The following is a 19,843-nucleotide window of genomic DNA, read 5'->3' as shown; positions in this document are numbered from 1 at the left end:
GGGTGTTTTTCTGTTGGGAAAGGGGTTTATTTTGTGTGTAGTTTTGGTTATCCTATTAATTGCTTTTATATTTCTGTTAGGGATCCTGAATTCAAAAAAGCCTGTTATGGCATTTTGACCCACACTGACTGCTGGCTTCATTATTGAAGTTCTGTGTTTATGTAAAAGTGAACTTGGGCTATGTTTTGTCTGTAAATGAACCTGTCCTGGTGGCTGTTTGGCTGAGTGAGCAAAGACTGTACAAGCAGATGAGCAATAAAGGAACACTGGAAAGAAGTTCTTGACATTGTTTTTAATGGTGGAGATTGAGGATTACAAAGCAAGAGCAGATGTCATCATTCAGTCATTCACAGATAAAATCCCTGATGAAACAATGCATTTTATGGCTTATTACAGCATGCTTGGTGAGCACAGATGATGATTACAAAAAGTTGCTCATTTCCATTTGTCTGGGGGCAATTTTCTCATGGAAATCAGTAAAAGTAGGCTGCTTATATTCTTCTCTGCTGCAAACTGGGGATAAAATACAGGAAATTATATTCCGTTGTACCCACAGGGAACAAAACAGGACAAGTTAACAAATAATGTTTCAATTGCCACTATTAATACGTATATAGAGAACCACTGTCACTGTTGGCAATTAATTGTGTTTCCAGTACTGCAGTGGTGAAATTATTTCTGAGAACTTTTAATTTCTCCAGTGAACATGCAGGTCTATGTGCATCAATCCCTGTTATTTCAAGAAACATTCCAAGTGAAAATGCTGTAATACGACAGCTTATCCACAATAAGCTTCACATAAATCAGTGTTTTAGGCTACATGATTCTGTGATGGATGTGTTGAGTTCAAGGGACTCTAGTGATGGGCTGTCAACCAATGGTTGGATCAGTCAGATCTTCTTAGATAGTCTCACTCAGAATGCAAAAAGCACATACAGATAGCCAACAGTGCTACATACTGTAATCCTGCACTGCTGGGGCTATCTGTGCTCTGTTCGGTCACCGATTTGCTAGTATTGGTGGTCATACTGGAAAATTTGTAATAATAATGCACTTAGTGTGAGGGACATTGCAGTTTAAGTCTATGTCCCCAAACCCCAGCAAGAGGTGTGCAGATGTTTATGATCTGGAAAAGCTTGACAATTGCTTGAAATTTAAGATTCTTAAGATTCTCATAAAACTATGTAAAGCCCTGTTTCCACCAAACAGTTTTGGTGTGGTACCTTTGGAACCAAAAGTAACCTTTCAGACATGGCACCTAAACCCTTGCGTTTCCACCACAAACAGTACTCTTTCATGTGGGCGGGGGTTGTTGTCACTCACTGCTCTGTCCAGCACTCGCTGGATGGAAGTCTGCACCTCGTTTATCGTCCGCAGAACGGGGTTGCACAATGACACAAAAATCAGAGCAGTGGGATATTTAAATAGGCTCTGAGCCTCTCTTTCTCTACTGTCTGTAGCCGGACCATATCCTTGAATAGGTGGAGTGTTATTATGTTCATAATCGCGCTCTTCCACTTGATGCAGCACCTCGAGCAAATTTGCTTCAGGCTATGTCTGACCCTTTGGTTTCACTGTTTCACTGGTGCTACTGACATCCTCAAATCTGATGACCATAATTGCTATCAACACGTTTTCTGCTGAAGTGATGATGGACTACGTTGCTAGTGTTACACCACTGGCAACAACAGCTGCCCGGAAAACTAATGTTATGCTGGATTTCTAAAGCAAAAAAACTTCCTTGGAATTTTTGCCGATATGCCGATACGTAACAACTCATTTGGCCAATAACCAATACTGATCGATTGATAAATCCACTTTTTTCCCCATCTAATTTTAGCGATCATCAAATCTCTTCTGTAGTGGAATTAACATCATATTAAGCATGCATGCTCTTATGATGGCCCACCAGCAGATAGAGACATAAAATACAATACTTTTCAAAGTATGTAATATTCATTCATTGTGCAAAATAAGAAAAAGCATGTCGGCCAATTCTGATTCTGTTCATTTTAAAGCCAATATACGCAAAACCGATGATGTGACAATATTATCGTGCATCCCTAATCTCTAGTCTCTTTTTCTTCATCCTTCACCTCTCTATAAGTTATAAGAAGGGTATGCAGTTGATAGTTCTCCCCTCTCCCATTCAGTGTAGAGTTCTGTTAGTGTGCTCTTCACTGTTCACTGACACACTTCAGCAGCTGTTGCAGCTCTGTAGCAGTATGACGGTGAATGAAAAATTCACATCACCTGGAATACCCAATACCCGTATACTGGATAGACCGGTATGCCGCCCAGCACTATCACATATCATACATATTTACTGGGAAGTCTCCTATAGAATGAAGATTCTTGCTCTCAGTGGACATGTTAAATAGAAAAAAAGAAATAAATGTATGGAAAAGCCTGGTGGTTGACAGCCACATCACCATGCACTGGAGAGTTCAGTGTTTCTTCTGGAGGTGAACAAAGAGAGTGTTAACAAATAAATGAGAGAAAAGCTTGCAAATGTATTATGTTTCCATAAGTCATACTAAATGTCTGTACAAAATGTCAACAAATTGAATGTGCAAAGATCTGTATCTCATCCAAACTGTTGTTTCATAAAGTTACATAATGAGCATACATCAGCATTCTGCTACTAGATTTATAAAATGGCAAACACTGCTTCAGGCTTGATTTGTGGGAGTCTGATCAAATAATTTCTCACCCTAGTTTTTGGTTTTGTAAACAGTAACATTCAAATAAGTCCTCACCAACAGCTTGGAGAATGTAAGGATATATAAGCATCAGTAAACTGCAGTGTTTCTTATCTTAACATTTTCATTCAGTCATACAAAAGGCCTGTGTATGAATGGAATCAAATACTGATTCACTCTGTGTATTTGAGGTTGTGTGCTTGCGAATGTTTGTAGAAGGCCCACTACTCCTCTATCTAAAGATATGCCTGTAAACATTTCCTTTTCTTCCTTGTTTTTACATTCCTTGCTTGCTCACTGCAGTAACTCATAATTAAATGAATAAATAAATAAATAAATAAATAAATAAACACAATAGATAGAATACATTCAAGTACATCAGTTCCTCAACACTGGAATGCAAGCAGATTCTGCTTTTGCAGCTTGCACCAATCTACAGTCTGTTGCTGGCTGTTTGGTTTGTGGGCTACAGTACGTGCACAGCAGAGTCAGTAACCACATGCACCTCAACCATCTCAAATCGGCTCTATGATGTTGAGTTTTTGTGATCATTTGAACTATCACGGAGCTCAGTGACTCCAGTGTGTTTCTGAGGTAATCTCACCTCACACTGCCCATCCTATACATGACTGTCCTGGGTCACACTCTGCCCACACCTGCAGCAGCTGTGGGCTCACTAATGACCTCATGTACCTGAGGTACACACACACACACACACACACACACACACACACACACACACACACACAGGTTCCCTGCAGGTCATTTCAAAAGACTTCAGAGGTTGTGGTTCAATCATAGTGCAGTGAGGGTGCGGAACAGCTGAGTGAGGCAGAAGACAGATGCAGTGAGCGCAGTGCACTGTTTTGCTAGCAGCTTGGTGCTCAGGTCCTGGCAGCTACGCTTGCTGCTGGCTCGCTCCGCTGCCAGACAGAAGTCCCTGAATGAACGGGCAACATCTGCCAGACCTGCAACTGCCTCTGCGTTTCTGCGGTCACACCTTTCACAACCAGAGAACCACAGGCATATACCTGCCAACTCCACCAGGGTCCGGAAACTGTCTGCCAGGGAGTAAAGCATCTCCTCGGGGCTCTGTCCAATCCCCACAACCTTCTGGCAACCTGACATCAGCCGCCGTGCCTCTATCTGGAGCACCCTCTTGTTCTCTGTAAAGTGGGCTGGGCAGGTGTCCCTTGGGTGGCGACCTCCATGGCCTGCCACATATCGGTCAGCACCACTACTTTCCAGAATGGAGAGGAGCTGGTCCACATCTACGCGCAGTACTTGGAAACCTGTTGGAGGTTCTGGGTAGCGCTGTTGCCCTAACCGACTGATGGTGTTCTTGTGTGTTTGAGACAGGAGATGGTCAGAGGACTCAGACAGTGGTGAGAGGAGAGGACTGAGCTCAGAGGTAGAGGAGGAGAAAATGATGGAGCGTGGGAAGGAGGGAGAGTGAGTGGAGGATGTGGAAAGAAAGGTGGGAATGGTTGGAGAGGTAATGAGAGGAAGACCTGCTCCAGAAGTCTGAGTCACACCGCTGCTCTGTGTGCGACAGGAGAACTCGTAGACTGTCAGCTCCTCGTCAAAGCTGTCCCCGCTGCTGAAGCAGTTGGTATAGACTGTTGGGCAACCACAAGCATCCAGCGGCACCTGCACCTTTTCCACAGCTGACTCACATCCAGACGCTAGCACAGAAGTGCAGCCAAAGTCAGACTTCAAGGGTTGGGTAGTCCCCACCTCGACCGGGCTCTTTGTCTGGGATGGATCCTCACAGATGGTAAACACCCTGCAGCCTGAGGAAAGTGTTGTTGATGAGTTTGAATTGTGCCCTGTAGGCCTACAAAGACCCATCAAAGGTCTGTCGCTACTGGTCCGTCTTACTTTCTGTGGCTGACTATGAAAAGGGAGTGCTGGCCCACTTAGATTCTGTGTGGTCACCACGACCGGAGGGGGAACAGAACGCGACTGATAGTTCAGTTTATAACCTGGAAAGTCTTCACCTGGACTTGCGACCTTCATGTTTGATTCTGGAGCATATTTTATAGGGCCAGGAGTGTCCATCTTTAGGCCTGAAGTGTCTCTTCGGAGGCTGTTCACTGTGGAGGCTGGAGGCTTGGTTATTGGTCCAGGTGTGTTCTTGACAGTTCCAGTGTACAGGAGCTGATTTTGGTGTTCGGATTTGGGCTCAGTCTGTACAGGCAATGGAGAGCTTACTTCCTTCACCTCTGACACTGAATGAAAACTCTTTGCTGAGTTTGTTTCAACAAAAAACTCCTCATCCACCTCAGATCCTGTTACCGTTGCATCTGAATCATCCGACTCCACTGATTCTACTGTTGTGCCCATCTCTATTGTTTGTGTGACATCATCAACATCCGTAACTTTGATGGTGATCTCGACGTCGTCCCTCCTGCTGTCCTCAGCGGAACTCTGAGTTACATTCCCCAGCCCTGCTTGGTTGATGGTTTCCTGGGAGCGTGATAAATAAAGGGGCAACTTTTGAATCTTCCCCCTTAGTGTGGAGGCAGATAAGCGATTGATAATGCTCGGAGAACAGGTCTGAAAGAGGAAGTTAGTTGGAGAAGGAGGCGCTTTGGAGATATCATGGAATGTGGCTGTGTTAACTAAGCTAGGACAAGCTAAACTACCTTTAGCTTCAGGACTTAGCAAAGTGCAGTCACTTCTGGGTTCGTCTGGATTTTGATCCGAATCGGAAGAACTTTGCAATTTAGCACCTGCATTAAATGTAGGAGAGGTGGCACTTGTTGCAGCTCCCAGCTTTGCAGTGATAGAGTTTATAGCTCGAGTATAATCAGAATTTACTTGAAAAATTCTTGTATGTGCTTCAGTGTTGGTAAGAGACTTGACAATACTTTTAGACTCACCTTTACTAGCTGTAGCTGAAGTTCCACTGACGCCATGCTTTGTAACTATCGTCAAGTCATCTTTCTTGTCACTTAAACTAGAATTTAAAGAATTAATCACCTCTTCATCATCAAAAACATTGTCTGAATTGGTGCTGTCAGTAACTTCATCACTGGTAGTCGCAGTAGAGCTAACAACACCAATGGTTTCAACCTCATTAACACTAGTGGTGATGTCTTCACGTAAATGTGCCTTGTTAGTGTGACTCAGTTTGCAGAGTTGCATCTCCTCAGAATTAGAAAAAGACATTGTGGTTGAGGTTCCCATGTTTTTGCTGCCTCCTTCTTCCCCTACAAAACAGTCACTTTGGGATTTGTGAAGACCTGCTATGGGAGGTAGAGGGGTTGAGGGTGGAGGGGGTGGTGGTGAGTGTGATGGTGGATATGACGTCTCACAAACACCTTCAAGCATATGTTCTTCTACATATGTGTTTTGCTCTAAGCCAATCAGATGCACTCCCAAAAGGCCATTACTACTCTTTTTATTCACCTCTATCAAACATGTAGACAGTGTGTTGCCCTCTGGCTGCCTCTCAGCACCTAGGGGTGGTCTCTTTGAACTGGATGAGTACCCTATTACCCCCTCTTTCTTCTCTTCTTCTTGCTCCTCAGTGCTTTCTGGCAAAAACATATGTTTAGTGAAAGGTCCATTCCCTGACAAACCCGCTGTCTCTACCTTCTCTCCCTCCTCTTTTCCCTCACCCATCTCCTTCTGTTCCTCCCCTTCCTCCTTTCCGTCACCCCTTCGATCAGCACTCTCCTTCCCGTCTGGATCAACCCGGCAGCGGACAACGGTGATGGTAGGAGCTGCTACCTTCACAAGATCTGTGACCGATTTGGATTCCATTGCGTCAGGTTCCATCTCCATTTCTTGTTTCCTGGTCCTGGAGGGGGCTGGTGGAGCCCTAGTCTGCTCATGGGACTCCAAACCATGTGGAGAGCCAGGTCCACATGAGCAGGGTATGGACAGGATGGGTTTTGACTCGAGCTGAGCCGGTTCCCCTTCAGAGTGAGTCAACGAGGAGACAGTAGGACTGGGATTCTGGGTTTGCGCTGAAGGTTCAGGATCTGAACTCAGCATCTGTGCATCATTGGCTTCTGCCAACAAGTTCTTATGAAGCCTATTAGAGACAAGGCCCTGCATTTCTGGATCTGGCTCTGGATATGACACTCTAGAGGTGTAATCAGTTTCCATGAAGGAACGGCGCTTACGGCATCTTTTTCTGAGCTGGAACAATGTTTCTCTGCCTCCTCCCTCCTCGTCTTCTCCTTTTCTTTCTTCTTCCACTTTTCCATCACTGTCTGCATCTGTCACTGAGACTCTGATGTCACTGAGGCTGAGTGTGCTGAGGAAGTCCAGTTTCATCTCTGTGCGAACATCTGCAAGATAGCAAGAAAAAACCTCAGCTAAACTTGTTTTCAAAAAGGTTTATATGAAAATTTGCTTTTAATGTTTCACAAAACAAATTCTTGTGTTCTGTGTGTAGTACACTGAGATAAGAAATAGACAGTAAAGATGCAAATACATTTGTCTTATACCATGGTCTGGGTGACTATTCGACTCTGATTGGTTGCAGGATGTCTGCTAAAAACTGGTAATGGACACCTACTAAGTAGCTTCGGTAAAACTGTCTGTTCACTGTTCTAAATTAATGTTGCGGCTACATTAAAGTGTCAGTATTGGTAATCCATTTACAATTAATTACAACAAAGAGTACTGTTAGTACTTCAGAGCCTCATCCTCTCAACACCACAGGAGGGAGACTCCAACACACCCTGCAGGTACTACACTGTCCCTCTGAACTTAAGCAAGTATTTCACATCCCGTTTGCAAACTCGCTACATCAGGCTGCGGCCAACAGTAATGTTACACATGGCATATTGTTTGTTTGTGAAAATCTTAGTGACATGGGGACAATGACATGGCTGACTGCTAGCCAGTCTTGTTGTTATACATACTGTTAAATTATATTTACTGTTTGTCAACTGTACACAATGTTATTGACTTTAAAAATTGCTCACGTAATATTAGTTTTCTGGCTAATAGCTGGGCCAAAGGGTTCCATGAGCTTGGCGGACTAGAATATCTCCTGTTGCTCGGTCGTATCTAAGGTCCTATTTACTGGAGTAATGAATAACATTTCCATTGCATAAGAACCTTATGGGGCGGCAATGATTTTTACAGGTATTAGGTAAACCCTCATGTGTTACCAAGGAAACTGAACTATGGCTTGTGAAAAAGTTTAGATGTTGACTGCAAAAAGCATAAAAATATAAATGAATATTCTTACTTTTTATTTCTTTGGTAATTGACCATGGTATTAGCGGGATAATTCCCTTCAAGGTCTCCATTATCATTTCGCCCCTCCACTGCTGCGTGTTGGTTGTATTATACGTAAAAGTCTTCATTCTGCAGAGTGCAGTGACTGCTATTATGAATGACAGTCGAAAGTTAATGGTGTTGCATCAATGCATAAATAGCAATTTACTGTTGTAGCTGGTTAAACCCAGTGGTTCCGGACACAAGATAAATGGAAGGGTTTGTAAGATGGTTGATGGGACATGAAAGAAGGAAAAAATGGAGCTCTGTTGCACAAATTAGTATTCGGTTTTATACTTTTTGTACTCTAGTATCTTTTTGTGTGAACTTCTGGATAGGTGGACATCTTTGGGCCTTAAACATGGTTTCAGTGAAACCACTTGGTAAATCTTAAGGGGAAATCTCCCTGCAGTAGAGCTGCTAACAGCTAATGGATACAGTAAAGCCTCGTTTTCACCAAGCAGTCTGGTTTCCTTCACTTTAGTTCATTATCAGACCGGTTATTTCTGCATTTCCATTGTGAAAAGTTGTGCATGGTATCATAGAACCATTACATACCATCCCCATTTTTCATCACCCCTCTTTTGAGGTACCTAGCACACTGACCTGATACTAAGAGGTGGAGCTAGAAACCCAGTCTGATGGTTGGTCAATAGAGAACCATCACTCTTGCTCAGGGCTGAGTAGAGGCTGGTTTTGAAGCTTATTTAACCATTGTTCATAGAGTGGCAAGTTTTTTTAGACCTAACTACAACTATACCTGTAAAATGAAAGGATGTTTTACTGCCTCTGCCAGCAACTTTAAAGGTGGAAAGCTCTCTTCTCTTTATCAGTACGAGTTGATGATGTGAATCATTCAACACACCTTAATGTCAGTATAACTGACCATTCCACTTATTTTATTGTCCTTCTTAAGCCCAGTTCAGACCAAGAATTTGCGACGAAATACAGGCAACTACTTGCAATGCACCATTCTGCAGCGTCCTAAAAACCTGCCGGTTCACACCAATGCAACTAGATAAGATGTATCATCTCTATACAACAACTCCTTTCTTCTGTTTTGATTTCCTGCTTTTCAGGCTTATTTTGTGGCTGAATATAATCTGTAGCTTCTTAAAATATGAATGAGAATAGTGACAGTGAGATACTGGTGACAGTTGTATTTGTAGTAGTGATGAAACGGTGAAAAACAGAAACAAAACAAGCATCAGATGGACTATAATCATGATCAATATGCCACAATAATATAAATAAGCAGCGCTTATTAGTTAGTCAATGAGAATGTGTGTGTATGAGGGGGCATAAACACATACAGCAAGCAGCAGCGACCCACCATCTGACGGGATGGACAGAGAGGGCTCGGCAGGGACAGAGCACCTGCTGAGCAACCTAACACGCCACCTGCGGTCATTTTGACATGACCAGTGGACTTCACTACAAGCCCACTGGCTGTAGATACACGTGACAAGTTTTACGTCATTTATTTCTAAAACTAGCTACCGAAGATTTGACCAGCAGAGTTACAGGTGACACCATCAGCAGGCCTAAGTCAAGCTCAGATGACCAGTTCACACTGCTGCAACTTTTCTCTGCAACGTTCTAAATGTTTTCATCTTGTCGTGAATCTGGTCTGCACTGGGCTGTGGATGACATACACTTTAGTGATGACCGGACCTTAAATTGTTTAAAAATGTTTATGAATTTCAACTGGATTTTGTGAACTGAAAATATTCTGTTTCCAAAAAAAAAAAACATGTCAAAGCACTCTTGCAGCACTAAACCCCTGCTCTTGTCTGACAAGGACTCAATGCACAAGCCCTCTATTTTTTAAATATCCTATTGAGAAAGACTCACTCCAGCCTGTTTTTTTTTTTTTCGTGAAAATGTTAGTGTGCAACCCCATTCTGTGGTTGATAAACAAGATGCAGACGCTCCTCTGTGTCACCAGTGAAAAGGAAATACAACCCCACCCACATGTAAGAGTATTGTCTGTCTCGGGTCTTGGTACATGTTCATACTGGTTACTTTTGGTTCTACAGGCACTATACCTAAAGTTTTACACGGAAACGGGGCTTAAGTGTCATGGAGGAAATGCTGTCTCTTTTCTGGCAAGAGAGCATGATGCACTGGGCTCTAAAGGCTCTATAGTCTGAATCTATGTAGTCAGTGGACCACATCCAAGTCACTGTTCCAGTAAGTGTAGCCAGAAGTGTGGTCTGCTATTTTCCTGGCAATTATGTGACATTGCTCTATGTGGATTTAAAACAACCACTAGATGGCAGCAGAAAGCTGAAGTAACAGTCTGTGTTTTCATCACTTTACAGGGTTGGAAAATGACAGAAGATTCATGTGATCAGACTAACAACAAAAACTCACCTCTTGGTATGGCCCCTGAGGTCGAGTCTTCCGGCGAGGTGAAGCCATCTCTGGCATCAAAGAACTCCTCATCAGAGCTGCTGTCTCCAAAGCCAGGTGGTGGCTGAAGGATGGGGACAGGCTCCAGGTCAACCGCCTTAGCTGGATCTCCCTCCTGGTCCCAGTCTTCTCCCTCATTCTGATGCAGGGGGTGGGGAAGACTGCGGGCGCTGTCGGGGGTGATGTTGGAGCAGAGTTTGTAGTAGCAGCGAGCATCGCTTTGGTCAAAGTTAAACACATAGTCCATGTGGGAAGAGGGGGAGGATGGAGAAGGGGATAGTGGATGTTCTTTAACACTGCCCTCCTTGCTTTCGCTTCCTCTTTCACCTGCTCCTCTTTCTGACTCCCCTGTTTCTTTCAACATATTCCTCCTCCTCCTCCTCCTCCTCAACTCCTCTTCTTCATCTTCTTCCTCACTGACTTCTGGAGGACTCGGCAGGAAGTCCACAAGGCGGGAGAGGTCAGCGAAACACAGGGAAGTGTCATCAGAGCAGAGGTTACCTGGGTATTTTTGGTTGTGGTGAAGACTCGAAGAGGGGGAGATGGGAGTGAGGAGTTGGGGATCGGCTCCGTCGCCTGACCTCCTGCAGCCTCCTCCTTTGTCTTGAGTTGTGAGGTGGATGAGGGGATGGGCATGAGCTGGTGGCGGGGCAAGGAGGTGGGGCTGAATGTGTTTATAAGTGTATGGGTGAAGGTGGAGGGGAGCGTGGCTATGGGCAAGAGTTTGAGAAGAAGCACTGGGGTGGACAGAGGAAGAAGAACATGAAACGAAGTCATCTTCCTCCAAAGCATCGAGGGAGTCACTGGAGGGGCTGGTGAGGACACGAGAGTCAGTATTACAAGAATCTGATGCTTCTGACACAGATGGCTGCTCTTCTGCTGCTCGCACTGCTTCTCCACCTCCCGTTTCACCTTGTTGTCCCACTTTTCCCCCATGGTCCCCTGAATCATTGTCTGTTATCTGGATCGGCATTTGGCGACCATCATGCATTCTCTCCTCCGACTCCTCCTTCTGCTCCGTATCTTCATTCTCACTTTCTCTATTCTTATCTAGGGGAGAATTTTCCTTTTTGGGGTCAGCATCCTTTTCTTCCTTTTGCTTTTTATCCTCCCAAGGTGTATCCCCCTTTTCTTTGCCATCTTTGTTTCTTCTTGTGTTTTTGTCTTTCCTTTTTCTTCCCTCTGGGTCTGATGAGGACCTGACACGAGGGCAGGGCTTTTCGTCATGAGACACCTGTGTGACCAGTGGTTCCATGTCCAGGTCTGAGGAGTCTGAGTCGCTGCCACACCGTGACACATAACCTGTGACCGGACACCAACACAAAAACAAGACAATAGTTATTTATTGATTACAATATCCTGCTTTGAGACTTTATGGATGGATGCATCATTGTTATGGCTGTACATTACTGTCAATGTGTACCTTCCTCAGCAGACACTTTGTGCTTCCTGGAGTCATGTATCCAGGGGAAGATGTTGAGGTTAGGGTCAACAAACACTCGACAGTACCCTGCTATTAGGCAGGACATATCTTTGGCGGCTGCTGACTCCAATAGCAATGTGATGGGCTTTTTATGAGAAAAAAGACAAGATGATATGAGATAATGAGATGAGGAAAGAGAGGGCATGGAAAGACAGTTTCACCAGGGGAAAACACTTGGCACACAGTAATCCTGTCTTATCCGAAAGGCTCATTATACTGATTTAAAAATCTATTTTTCTTCTTTTCATACTAATGTCTGCACATTGTTTACAGGAAAGTGCACAAAATAAGGTAACTGGTTATTTAAAAAAAAAAAACAATTTTGAATTAATTGATCTCAATAAAAAAACATCTACATGTTAAATGATTGTATGCTCAAAGTATTGTTAAGCAGTTTGATTGGTGAGCTTCAGACCTAAATCTCCTGTGACCGAACTGCAGGTGCATCTAACTGCACCAACAAAGGGTGAACAAATAATGCTAATTGGTATGCAACCTATAATAACCCAATTTTGTAGCAGTGCTTGTTGGAGTTGAGTCAATTTATGGTTTTGCTGGTCTGGTCTGGTGTAGGAGCTTAAACTGGTTTGATTTTATGCAAACCAGCTGAACCAGTTTTTGTCATTATGACATGTTTTGACAAATTAAAAAAGTAGCCTACATCAACCTGCGCTGATGGCATCACAGCGCTAAATCCAACTCATATTGCATTGGTAATAAACTATATGATAGCGTGACTAATATAATGTTTATAAATGGACTAACAGAACCACTAGTGTCTGACAGGCTGGGTGCTGTTTACTGCTGAGCTGAGGTCAGTGTCGTCAACATGAAGGAGATTAAATTTCAGTACAGGTGGGAGGGGGGAGAGCGGCGCACACTGTTTACATAAAAGTTCATGTGTTTTTTGGGGCGATGAGATGAGACATGGCAGATGGGCTGATATGACAACATTTTGGATTTGCAACCAATGAAAGAGGTGTCCTAACTGGATGACTTGAGCAGAAATTTCATCAGACGCCATATTTGTATTCATTCCTGTCTCTTGCTTTGAAAGCAACTCAATGGAGGAGGAACAGCTGATTCAGGAAGTTGAAATGAGGAATAATTTATATGAGACCTTCTTAGGCCCCAATCACACAGAAAGCATTTTAGCAGCTGGAGACGGCTTTTTGTAATTGTTTTTAATGAAAATGAAGCTTTTTGCTTGTTACTGCGTTGCTATGTGCCTTGTTGAAAAACTTCAGCTCAGAGTGGAAAAGCACCCCACATCGTCTCTCTCTCTTTATCCATGAAGCAGGCTTTCTGTGGTGGTCACAACAAGAAGTTTACAGTTGGTAAACAATTGAGGAGAAACTGGTGGTAGCAGCTGCTGGATACCCAGAGCTATGTGACTTTACAAATCACAGTTACCACCATCTCAATAAAAAACATAAGGTGTGGAAGCATATAAGTGAAGTACTTGAAACGACCATCATGGAGGCAAAGCTCCTGGACCAGCTGGTGGTACTTCCTCAGGATCCACCCTCTTTTTTGGGGTCTCATGTACCCACACAGATCTCTGTTCCCTGTGCCCAGCAAACTATTTGCTGACAGCCTCTGACCCTCAACCAGAGCTACAGTAAGTACCCCCTGCCTGTCCATTTGAGGAACTAGACACTAATTACTGTGAATAAAAGAAAAAAAAAAAGATAAATAGATTTCATGGGAAGGATAGGGTAAGAAGGTGATGTGGTGGTTGCCTGGCAACAATAAAAAGGCGCAGCAGGCGTTTTTTTAACTACTGGCATTCAATTAAATAAAAAAAAGGCTGTGCGTCTTGAGATTTGCAACCTGCAAAATGCTTTCTGTGTGATCGTGGCCTTATTCCACTACAAAAACCTAATAACAGTGGCAACTGGATGGAGGGAAGATGAAAGTTTATAAACTAGGCTACCTGCTGTTGGCTATATTGTTTGTCATTTCATGTAGATATTACAATGTAAAACTGTCTCCTTTCATTTTATGTGTTTTCTGTTTAAAAAAGTAACGTTACAAACGTAGGAAGATAGCAGGTAGGCTACTCACTCATCTTTTAAGTGCTTTCATACCCAGTCTGATCTCGAGTACACAGTTGATAGATTCAGGATTAGATTACGTGATGTAACAGCAGTGCATATTTAATGGATTGAATGTGGACAGACAGCTCAGATGTTACGTGATGCTATGCCATAGTCAAACACTAGTTGACAGTGTTGGGATACAGTGTCATTATGTTCCACACAGGAGCGTCTGCTGAGTCAAGAGGGACAACTGGTAAAATTTGGTATACCGGTCCAGTCTGGTGTTTGGCTTAATATTGAACTGGTTTGAAAATGTTCACATCAGGCTAATCCCAGTGCTTGTAATGCTGATTCAGTTTCTTCAAATTAAATGTGCTTTTGGACAATGTTTAAAGTATTTTGTCTTGTATATAAGGTAGGTGTGTGTGTGTGTGTGTGTGTTTGTGTGTGTGTGTGTGTGTGTGTGTGTGTATTTCTGCTCTTACCTTAATATCCTGCAAGTATATTTTGACCAGGCTGACCTTGTCAGATTCAGGCAGCAGCTCAATGCGTGTGATGCTGGTGAACTCTGTGAGGGTGGACAGGATGCTCAGTTTGTGATTGACCACCTGACTCACCCCGTAGCGTGCCCCCACCAACAAGGTCACCATTGACTCCCTGTCCTGAAGCTGAAGGGTGGGGAGGTCATTGAACAGAGAGACGGATGAGGAAGAATTGCAGACAATGGGAAGATTCAAACTTCAAACAACCACATCTCAACAATAAATAAATAAACATATACAGTGAACAGTTAAAAAACCCTACCATCATGGTGGCACTGAAGGATTTCCCTCCAAATGACTTGAGATCACTCAGCTCCTCTAGGTAGTTTATCCGTGTCTGATCTACTGACAGACCCTTCTGCTTGGGATCGTTCTGTGATTGGCTCTTCTTCATATGGTAGCTGATGGCCTTCCTCAGATCTTTTTCTCGCATATTCCTCAACAAGGTGGATGACACAAAGTTCTCTATGCCCCATGTCTTCCTGGAGCAACACAGAAACACAGACTGACAGTTGTGTGAACAAGACTTGAGAGCTGAAACTGCATTTAGGATGTGTGAATTTAAAGTAAATATGAATGGCATAGCTTTCCCTTCATCCCAGACCTTTTTGTGAATCCTTTATGCACCTCACCTGAGGGACTGAGTGCTACAAGGCCGCAGCTGCACTACACAACTTGTGTAACTGTGTGACTGTTAGGCGGCTGCTCAAAAAAACATGTTCAGTGAATATTTATTATTGTCCCTCCAAAAAGGTAGTGCCAGCATGGAACCCCACTTTGCTTTGTGGTCTAAGAGAAAGATCAATTTTAAATATAGTTTCATTCAGTTTATCTAAATTTAATTTAAAATGTGTGTCTCACGTGATCATCTTCAAGTTGGTCTTTGGTGACTGTCCACAGCTTGCCAGTCTCTCCTGGATGTGCAGCGCAGCGAGACGCAGTGCGGTGTTACACCTCATCTCTACTGCAAAACGCTCTTGCAGCACATCATTCACCCCCTAACACACACACAGACAGACAAAAGTAAAAAAACAGTCAAAAAACAACATTACTAATCTGTAAAAAATATATAGCGATATCTAAAACACCAGCTACGCCAGAAAAACAAACAAACAAACAAAAAAACAAAAACAAAACTGCTACAACAAGATGCAGTGAGCAGCAGCAGCAACCTACCGCCCAACACCGTCCCACCATGAGGACGGAAACAGAGGACTCTATTGGGACGGCGCACCTGCGGTAATGAGCGAACACACTGTCTGTGGTCTAATTTGACCAGCAGACTTAACTATAAGCCGACTGGCTGTTGAAATAGGCGACCAGCCTTACGCTCTCAGACCAGCCACCAGCGATTTGTCCCGCTGAGGTGCAGGTGATGCCATCAGCGGCTTGAGTCAAGCTCAGACTGGCCAGTTCACACTGCTGCAACTTTTCTCTGCGACACTCTAAAACAGTTTTGTTTTGTCATGAATCACTGGTTTGTTTCACGTTACAACAGGTCTAATTGTATATTGTTACAAAAACAAAAGTTTTTATTTTTTTCTTTTTTTACAAGAAAAGTTTCTTGTAAAAGTTTCTTGTAATGAGAAAAGCTGGTGTGACGTAATAACATGAAAATAACTTTTACAATTATGTTTGGTACACATTTCAAGACTATCCATGGTTTGTAAACTACTGGTATTTGCAGAATTTAATAAATATCCACAACAATAGCAGAAACTTTGTTTGTTTAAAAAATATCAAGAATTTACTGTAATCTGTGTACTATTTTTAAAGGCTCCATACAGTTATTAATATTTTTCTATTTATACATCATGCTATTTTACTGACATGCCATTTTAAGTGCCCCTTTATTTAATTTACGTGCCTGAGTGTTTTGTGGTCTGTATTGTGTTTTTATTTTGTTTTATTGTATACTCCGGGAATACCTCCTAATCTCATTGTTTTGCACTGCAGCACAATGACAATAAAGTCTATTCTATTGTGGAACGGGGCAGGAATAAAACTGTCAAAGCAAGATAAGCTTCAGTCTGCTCATTTACATCATAGTAAAATGTGTCAACTGCACCCATAACTTGACTTTTTGGGGAACTTAATGATAAAATGTTAAAGTCATTAATTCTAACATGTTTCAGAATGGATCTATGATGTGCAGAATTACAGTAACTGCTGCAGTCTGAAGTTTATATGTGGGTCAGCAGTTTACTGATGTACCTGCAGGTAGAGGTACTCAAAGGCAGTTGGATCCTCCTGCAGCAGCGTCTGGAGGGTTTTGGGCATAAAACAAACACGGAACAGACATCTGTAGTCATGGGCTTCTTTCTTCTGAACCACCTAAACAAACACACACATGCACACATTGCTTCAAATGTATTTCTCTGAATGCAGGTAAAAACTTCAGTACTGTCACAGATTGCACCCACTTCCAAATATGTACAATTGAGGAGACATGTCAAACACTTATCGCAGATTTAGTATGTGTGTATGTGTGTGTGTGTGTGTGTGTGTGTGTGTGTGTGTGTGTGTATACCTGCTGTATCCTCTCCTCATCATGTAGCAGCAGTAGTTTGGTAATGCTGTGCTGCTGCTCCAGCACCAGGGAGAAGTGTTCAATATGGCTAAGAGAAAGCTTTTCCTTCAGTGTCATCACAATGTCCTAATACACAGGGAAAATTACATCTTGAGAGACAATAGTTTATGACATCAGGGAACAATTGCTGAGGTGAGCAGAGCTGAGGTTTTGAGGTCTCAATGAAGCAAGCAAAACTCTGAGCAGGTGAGGAAACTGGTGTACAGTGCATCTGATAATGGAAAAAACACTTGACACTGCATCCCATGGATTCATATTTATTGAGTTGGCTTCCTTGACTCCTACAGTCAAAATATTTTTGTTATATTAAGTGAGAATTAAAATTGTCTTCAGTTTTTGACCCAATTAAGAAACACAGAGAATACTTCCATTACCTGAACACATCATGGACCTCAGCTTCTTCACTGAACCACCAAAACTCTAATGCAGCTGTTAAGTATCCAGTAAAAATTATAAATCATAATAAATGGATATCAAAATGGTGGCCTGCATCATAGTACCTTGACTGTGGTGTTGGGGTCAAATTTGAAGGCCTTGGTCTGCCCATTCTCCAGATACACCTTCAGAACATTGGGCAGGAAGAGCAGTGAGTTGCCCTACGGAGCAGACATGGGGTCAGAGGTCAGGGGAAGTGTCAAATCAAACTGTGAGGGGCATGAAGCTTTCTGCTTCAGGAGGATTGTAAGTAACAGCCTGACAGGGACATTTTTGACAGAGTCAAGCAGAGACAGCAGATTGTCTCTCTGTTTGAGACGTAGATTTCATTAGATGTTTTTTTGCCTGTTGGAATGTTTGTCTTCGACAATAATATCATTACTTAATCAAAACCAAAGATTACAAAGTGAATTACAAGGAATAAAAGACAGAATAAGAGAAATATGCACTTATACATGTTACTTATTGTATGTATTGTAATAATACATATATAAAGTAACCTGCATGCACACATACAGAGAAACTGACCTAAATTGAATAAGGTAACAAAAGCCTGTTGATATGAATACATTGTCAGAGACTTAAAAGAAGCTAATTTTGCAAGTCTGAGTTTGTCAGGAAGACTGTTTGACAGCGTCAGCAGCAACGGTTTGCCCCTGTTTAGTCTTTAAACTTGACATGTTAACAGCCAAGTGGTTTCTGCCTGACAACATCAGACAGTTATTCAGAGACACAGTCAGGGCCAGACCAACAACTTCTCTGAGAGAGTTAAATCCTAAATTCGATTCTGAAATAAAGTGGTAGTCAATTTCAAGATATTAATCAAAATTAAAAGGATACCGATTTTCCACCAGCTATCATAACAACGAGGGTAGTCTTTTTCTTCTATTTTTTCTATTTGATAGCGACGATGCAATTTCATATAGTTCCAGTACAGACTATGAGACTGATGTGTTGCTCAGAGAGTTTATAGCTATTGCTAATTTACAACTCTTGTCCCCAGCTGGGCTTTTACATGTAGGTCTACAATGTTATTAAAATCTACAGTTTTAAACATCACAAAACCACAATACAATATAACATGGAAGGCACAAATAAATTACATCTACCACAATACATACAGTATACCACAGTGTACATACTACAGTACACATGCCACTACACTACAATACAGACATCACAACACATACCACAATACATTATGCTGAAATACACAATACACTGATACACTTACACTAATACCCCTTAGAAATCTGTGCGCAATTAGCTAACAGTGGGTACAGCTCTGATTTGCCTTTAGCCAGCACTTAACCTTTGTTGTGAAGGATTTTAAATCTGTTATCAGTTTGATTTCAGTTGGTAATGTGTTTCAGAGTTGACGGCCCTTTATGGAAAAAGCTGACTGTCCATGTTTAGCATTTAGGATCTCAGTATCTTTGCTGGCCCTACAGCTGCTCTTCAAACTACAGATTATATTTCTGCATTTGTTTGTCTCTCTTCCTCAAACTCAGACCAACCTTCGATCAAACAGTAAAACTAAGCAGTGTTGATCAAACATAAACCAAGATTCTGTTACTATGTTGGTTATTTCTCACCTAAATGTATTCAGAAACATATTTTAGTGCACTCTTTGGCTGTAATACACGACTATGTGAAAAGGAAATAGACGGCAATACTGTTTCCTACATTGTAAAAATAGGTCTGAAAAACCTCCAATCAAACAGTAAAACTAAGCAGTACTGATAATATATGAACCAAGATTCTGTTTATGCATGGCCTATTTCTTTCCAGCAGTGTTTTTAGAATATATTTTTGCTTACTGTTTACCTGCAATACAAGATTGTTTGTTTCCTGCCAGCCACCATATTGTTTCTTGCGTCAAACGGACGAGCTCACTTTATGTCACCCACCAGCAGGTGCATTTATTTGTCCAGTGCAGCTCAGTACATTCTGGTAGTTGTAGGTTTTCTACCTCTTAAGCAAAAGCAAATGCCAAAGTTCTATTTTTCTGTTTTCTCTGGTCGTGCAGCACCAGTTTCAAAAATATGTGCATCGATGTCTGTCTGCAGAGACAGCCCAGTTTTATGAAAAGACCATCTTTCCAGCAGCGAGATACTTCTTTAACGTTAGAATCAAATAACACACCTTGTTTGATCAAACACCTAGGGGTGTGTAGATTTTCAAATTTTAATCAAATTTCCAGAATATTGGGAAAAAAAATCTTTTTAATTTGCTAACATTATACAAATGTCAGGAGTTGTGTAATGGAGATAAACAGCTGGTGATGTTAATTTCTCAGTTGTGTCATTGTAAAAGAAGAAGGTACAATGAGATGATACCATTATAGAGTGTCAGTCAAAGCTCAAATGGTTGGAAACTATGTCAAAAAC

The 19,843-nt window shown here is 42.2% G+C and overlaps 1 protein-coding gene across 1 annotated transcript in view; it reads right to left on the bottom strand.

Annotated features, from left to right (window-relative positions):
- Positions 1–304: 304 nt before the first annotated feature.
- LOC125886529 (FERM and PDZ domain-containing protein 1) overlaps positions 305–19,843 on the bottom strand; it is a 49,763-nt gene continuing 30,224 nt past the window's right edge. The window contains exons 7-15 of the mRNA XM_049572791.1: positions 17,519–17,614; positions 16,959–17,084; positions 16,643–16,762; positions 15,290–15,426; positions 14,691–14,910; positions 14,372–14,554; positions 11,785–11,929; positions 10,323–11,663; positions 305–7,006 (exon numbers count right to left, since the gene is read on the bottom strand). Of these exons, the coding sequence (XP_049428748.1) occupies positions 3,498–7,006; positions 10,323–11,663; positions 11,785–11,929; positions 14,372–14,554; positions 14,691–14,910; positions 15,290–15,426; positions 16,643–16,762; positions 16,959–17,084; positions 17,519–17,614 (5,877 nt within the window). The 3' untranslated portion in view covers positions 305–3,497. The remainder of the gene's footprint in view (positions 7,007–10,322; positions 11,664–11,784; positions 11,930–14,371; positions 14,555–14,690; positions 14,911–15,289; positions 15,427–16,642; positions 16,763–16,958; positions 17,085–17,518; positions 17,615–19,843) is intronic.

Source organism: Epinephelus fuscoguttatus, linkage group LG3, assembly GCF_011397635.1.
Source record: "Epinephelus fuscoguttatus linkage group LG3, E.fuscoguttatus.final_Chr_v1".
NCBI classification, from domain to species: domain Eukaryota; kingdom Metazoa; phylum Chordata; class Actinopteri; order Perciformes; family Serranidae; genus Epinephelus; species Epinephelus fuscoguttatus.
The sequence above is the reverse complement of the archived record's forward strand: the minus strand, read 5'-3'. Positions and strand labels throughout refer to the sequence as shown.